This window comes from Sphaerodactylus townsendi, unplaced genomic scaffold, assembly GCF_021028975.2.
Source record: "Sphaerodactylus townsendi isolate TG3544 unplaced genomic scaffold, MPM_Stown_v2.3 scaffold_1598, whole genome shotgun sequence".
Lineage (NCBI taxonomy): Eukaryota > Metazoa > Chordata > Lepidosauria > Squamata > Sphaerodactylidae > Sphaerodactylus > Sphaerodactylus townsendi.
In genome coordinates this window covers 4,518-10,093 of record NW_025950176.1, presented here as the reverse complement: position 1 = coordinate 10,093, position 5,576 = coordinate 4,518, and the positions used below count along the sequence as shown (strand labels likewise).

Below are 5,576 nucleotides of genomic sequence, written 5' to 3'. Positions count from 1 at the left end.
CAGGCATCCCCTGACAGCAGGCATTTCCCCAGATTTTCCTTTTAAATCCACCCCCTTCCTGCCACCCCATTTATTTATTTCTTTTATTCTCTCAATGCCTAATAAAGGTTATTATTACTATTTTGAAAGCATTTTGAAAATGTTTTCAAAAATATTTCTGCTGTGTTCAGATTTGTGAGTTGGGGCATGTTCTATAATGTGATGGTGACTTTGAAACGACCTAGTGGTAAAAAATTTTTGTTTGGTCACGGTGGGGGAGGGTGGCTGCCCATGGGGGGGCATCAAACTCAGGTTTTGCCCAGGGCTCCAGTTTGCCTAGGTACGCCACTGCTCACATTGATGACACTAGGTGTCCTGGACTCCACTGATAAGGATACTATGGTGGACACTGACTGTCTTTATGTGCAGAACATGCTGATATGAGACCTCCTAGGGATTTCTGAAACATGTGAGGCTTTGCCTGACCTACCACTGGGACCACTGGGACAAAATGATTAGGTAAGTTAATGCAAGGCTGTTAGTAGTTCTGAAGGTTGTCAAGCTATCTAAGTTGGGTTTTGGTTTCCATGGAATTGCAGTTATTTTGCAGCTGTCCAGAGCGGGTTTAGGAATACACTGGCATGCAGAAATAATAATGAAGAAAAAATCCTTACCGAATCAAAGAGTGCTCTTAAGAATTGGATGTGCTGTGTCAAGGAATCTGTCTTGGATCCCAGATCAATCTTGTGCATGTAGGAACCATCCACGTCCTGCAGAAGAACCATAACATTACTACTAGTCCACATAAGCAGAACATAAATGGTTTTCTTAGAGTCTAGATTAGAATAAGGTTGGCAATTGGTGGCTGCCTGAGACGTACACTACAGAACATATGCATCTGATGTAGAATGAAAAAATATATGGAAATTGGCTGGCGTTGGAACATCTTGAGATAAAGAATAAGTGCCATTGGGGTGCTGTGTGGTTTCCGGGCTGTATGGCCATGTTCTAGCAGCGTTCTCTACTGACGTTTTGCCTGCATCTGTGGCTGGCATCTTCAGAGGATCTGATAGTAGGAATGGAAAGCAAGTGGAGTATATATACTGTGAGGTCAAAAGGTGAGGCCATCTGAATAGAGTAGCCTGGCATGTGAGTCACAAAGAAGTCTGTAGCATGTGAGTAACAATGAAGATAGCAAGGTCAATAGGTGAATGCATCTGAATAGAAGTATCCTGGTCTTTGTTCCCTTGATTGCTATTGTCTATAGTTGTCCTGTGTTTGTGTGGAGCTCATTAGTCACTGTCTTGATTCTAGAGTTTTTCAACACTGGCAGCCAAATTCTGTTCATTTTCATGGTTTCTTCCTTCCTGTTGAAATTGTCCATGTGCTTGTGGATTTCAGTGGCTTCTCTGTGTAGTCTGACGTAGCGGTTGTCAGAGTGGTCCAGAATTTCTGTGTTTTCAAATAATATTTTGTGTCCAGGTTGGTTTATCAGGTGTTCTGCTATTGCTGATTTTTCTGGCTGAAATAGTCTTCAGTGCTTTTCGTGTTCTTTGATTCTTGTCTGAGCGCTGTGTTTGGTGGTTCCTATGTAGACTTGTCCACAGCTACATGGTATGCGGTAGACTCCTGCAGTAGCTAGAGGATCCCTCTTATCCTTTGCTGAACGTAGCATTTGTTGAATTTTCTTGGTGGGTCTGTAGATTGTTTGTAGGTTATGTTTCTTCATCAGTTTTCCTATGCGGTCAGTGGTTCCCTTGATGTATGGTAAGAACACTTTCCCTCTAGATGGCTTTTTATCTTTGTTCATGTGGCTTGTTCTTGGTCTTGCAGCTCTTCTGATGTCTGTAGTAGAGTAACCATTAGCCTGTAGAGCCCAGTTTAGGTGATTCAATTCATCTTGAAGGAGGTGCGCGATCTACCAAAGTTTTTATGGTGCTCCTTTTTTGTCCTGGATGATGATTGGAGTTTTTGTGTAGATATCTATTCGTGTGCGTAGGTTTTCTGTATACTGTGTGGCCCAATTGTTGGTTTGGTTTGCGGATGACTAAGACATCTAGAAATGGCAGTTTTCCTTCATTTTCTTTTTCCATAGTAAATTGGATGTTTGGGTGGATCTTGTTGATATGGTCCAGTGTGACCATAACAGCACCAAAAAAGCCCATTATATGGTTCCATTATGTGGATGACACATTCACCATTTGGAGCCATGGAGAAGAAGAACCAAATAAGTTCCTGGACCATATCAACGAGATCTCAGATCTCAGAAGCTAAGTAGGGTCAGTACTTGGAAAAGAGACGACCACTAGGGAAGACTCTGCAAAGGCAAACCACCTCTTTTGGTGTCTTCTTGTCTTAAACATTCACAACTGCATTTTTGCCGCACACCCGGCTGTCAGGCGGGAGCCTGGCATAGGGGGAACCTGTCTGCAACTGGGAGGGGGAGCGAGGAGTCTGGATGGAAAGTTACTTTCGTTTCTGCCTAGCTGAAACAAGTAGGGGTGCCCAGGCCAGATGGCTGCTTATCTCATCCTCTGGCCTTGGAGATCACCATTTCACAGCTTTCCTTTGTAGTTGGGTAGCGCAGAAAGATGTGAGGGGGGATGAGTACTGTGGGATGGATATATTGGGGTTTGGGAAAAGAGAATTTAGAATTGGCTTTTCATTTGCTAGCCACTGACGCTTTCCAATAAAGTCTTTTGTACCACCGGCTCAGACATTGGCACATATTTGGAATCTCAAATGTATATGTGCATATGCCATAAAGTAAGAATGATCATTCTTAAGGCAAGATCACTCACCTTTTTGAGCACCACAAAGTCGTTCTCACAAGCGGTACGTTTGTTAATTTCATCCTCGTATCTGTTAAAATAAATTATTATTGAGATTACAGATGGTGTTATCATCATGAACTTCATCGTCAACAGACTACATCATATAAAGCTGGACCCCATGGAAAAGGGAGAGAGGCACGTTATTTTTGCCAATCCTCCCTTTTGCCAATCAACCCTTCAGGTGCCCTTCATGCTACTCCAATATGCCCCAGAAGTGGCATTTGGATGGGGTTATAGGCTGCAGTGGAAGAAGGGAAGTCTCAATTATGTGCATGGAATTTAGATGATATCCCACTCCCAATGTACACTGCCGTTTTCACTGTGTGTCTGCCCTCGGTCCAGTCAGTGAAGCTAACCTGGAAGACAAGGGTTGACTCAGGACCTTGAAAGAAGACCCATGTTTCCACACAAGCTTCAGTTATATCTGAGTGTATGCATTTCATACAAGCTTGTGATGTGAAGAGGCACTTGGTAGTGTAGCTCAAGGAATATGGTTTCAGAATCACAAACAAATGGCTTCTTATGGCTTAGGCCGTTTCCGCACGGAGGCGGAAGCGGCTGGGTCGGCACATTTCGCGCCGACCCGACAACGTGGGACTGTCCGCATGGACGGTCCCAGAACCTGCTGGGACGACAGTGCCGCGGAGCACCGTCGCCCGGCCGATCCGGCATGCCCTCGGGCCTCCGGCACATCGCCGAGGCCTGAGGACACGCCCCCCCGGCCCTGCGCGCCTGCTCCTTCGTCGCAGGGCAGGGGGGCGTGTCCCCACGCCTCGGCGACACACTGGAGGCCCAGGGACGAGGTAAGTGCAGGGAGGGAGTGGGGGGGGAAGCACCGGGAAGCAGCTGCGCCCCCTGTGCGAACGGCGGCCTGGGGACGGCGTTTTTGCCATCCCCAGGCCGCCATATTCCGCCCGTGCGGAAACGGCCTTAGATCCACCAGAGCATTTCTGTGGAAGAAGGGATTTTGGCCCATGGAGCATGATTTTCTCCCCATTCCAACTGCAGTCCCAAATCCACACACACACACACACACACACACACACACCCCACAATGCTCTTCCTGGGGCTCCATTTTTAATAGGCTTTTCAATTTTCATTTTCAATGGGGCTGAGAGAGAAGGTGAACATCTTCAGAAAAACTAATGGCCATTACAGCAGTCAATTAAATATTATCAAATTGCATGTCTAATTGGGGCCTTTGTGGGAGCAACAATATTAGAAATGTGTAAAGAAGATGAGAAAGTGGCATGATAAATGGAGAAAGGTAGATTGTCCAGGAACAAGGAATGGCAATGCAGAAGGCAGAGAAATGGGGCTGGGAGAAAGAGGGTGCAGTGAAAAGAATGAAGTGAATAAGGGACGGAAGGGACTGAGACATAAATTGGGGCACAGAAACTAAAAGAATAAAATTTAGCAGCAGAAGATGAAAATTCTGAAAGAAAATAATGAGGTAAACACATGGAGCTGCCTCATATTGTCAGACCCTTAGGCTATCAAGAACAGCACTCCTTTGGTAGCAGTTCTCCAGGGCTTCAGGTACAGGTGTTTCTCATCACCGCTTACCTTAATTTTTAAAATGGAGATGCCAGGGATTGAATTTAGCACCTTTTACAAACAAAACATTGGCTCAAGTTCCAAGCCCTGAACCCCAGCCCAGAGTCAGTATAAAAAATGCAGGAAGAAGCACCCCAAGAAGGATGGAAATGCAACAGAAACAATAACATCAGTAAGCTTGTAAGAAAACACGGACTGAAAGCTGTTTAAAATGGCACATCAAATCTCGGGCGATGCCGGGGTTAGGGAGAATTGTTTGAAAATCCCGTTGAGATTCTCCATGCAGGTTATCTAAAATGTTCGCAATATGTCCCAATGTGTGTTGGCTGGATTAAAAAAAACATATTGGAATGTTTGGTGGTATATATCTATGGCAGTGGTGGCAAACCTTTGGCACTCCAGATGTTATGGACTACAATTCCCACAATCCCCTGCCAGCATGGCCAATTGGCCATGCTGGCAGGGGCTGATGGGAATTGTAGTCCATAACATCTGGAGTGCCAAAGGTTCGCCACCATGGATCTATGGTATATATGGTGGGACTTTCAGCTATATATATTATGTTAATTTAAAAAGTTCTATTTTTTAAAAAAAGAAAGTGAGGGAAAGGGTGACTCAGACCATGGAGATGCTGAAAAGAAATTGATGGCAGAATTTTGCCAATCCCCTGAAAATAGACCAGGCAAATGGTTATTCTAGCTATCTATTTCGAGAAGCAATCTGAGAGGCTCATTCTGTCTCACATACTTGTTCTTGAAATCCTCGACAAGCTCTTGTGTATTCTTCAGTTCAATATCCAGGTGGTTTTTATCACTGACTAGACCGTCCAACTGTCGTCGGAGGCTGTCAATATATGCCTCATAGAGGGGTTCAAGATTGTCCCTCAGAGCCGGAGTGCCCTGCTGGTATAGCAAGTCCCATTTGGTTTCCAGCACTTTGTTCTGTTGCTCGAGGAATCGTACCTACATCGGATGAGGGGTAAAGAAAGAGATGTTTGTTATAGGTCTTTCTGCAAGAGCCAAGACAAAGTCAAATCAAATATAGAGGTGCTCATAATAAGAAAGATTGTAAAGATTGTGGGTTTAAAAATGGTTAAGATTAGCAGTTCTACCTATGAATTCTGAGGTGATTGCTTCCAGTGAGAAGCTGGAATTGTGGGTGTTCTTGCACCATTGGTCTGATTCTCAGGACACTAATACCAGGAGA

At 44.8% G+C, this 5,576-nt stretch overlaps 1 protein-coding gene across 1 annotated transcript; it reads right to left on the bottom strand.

Annotated features, from left to right (window-relative positions):
- Positions 1–653: 653 nt before the first annotated feature.
- Positions 654–5,332, bottom strand: LOC125424955 (keratin, type II cytoskeletal 6A-like; the record flags this gene model as incomplete). The annotated part of the gene is made up of 3 exons (XM_048482397.1): positions 654–749; positions 2,781–2,841; positions 5,118–5,332. Coding segments are annotated over 3 exons (372 nt in total), but the record flags the coding sequence as incomplete, so codon positions are not given.
- Between the last annotated feature and the right edge of the window lie 244 nt (positions 5,333–5,576).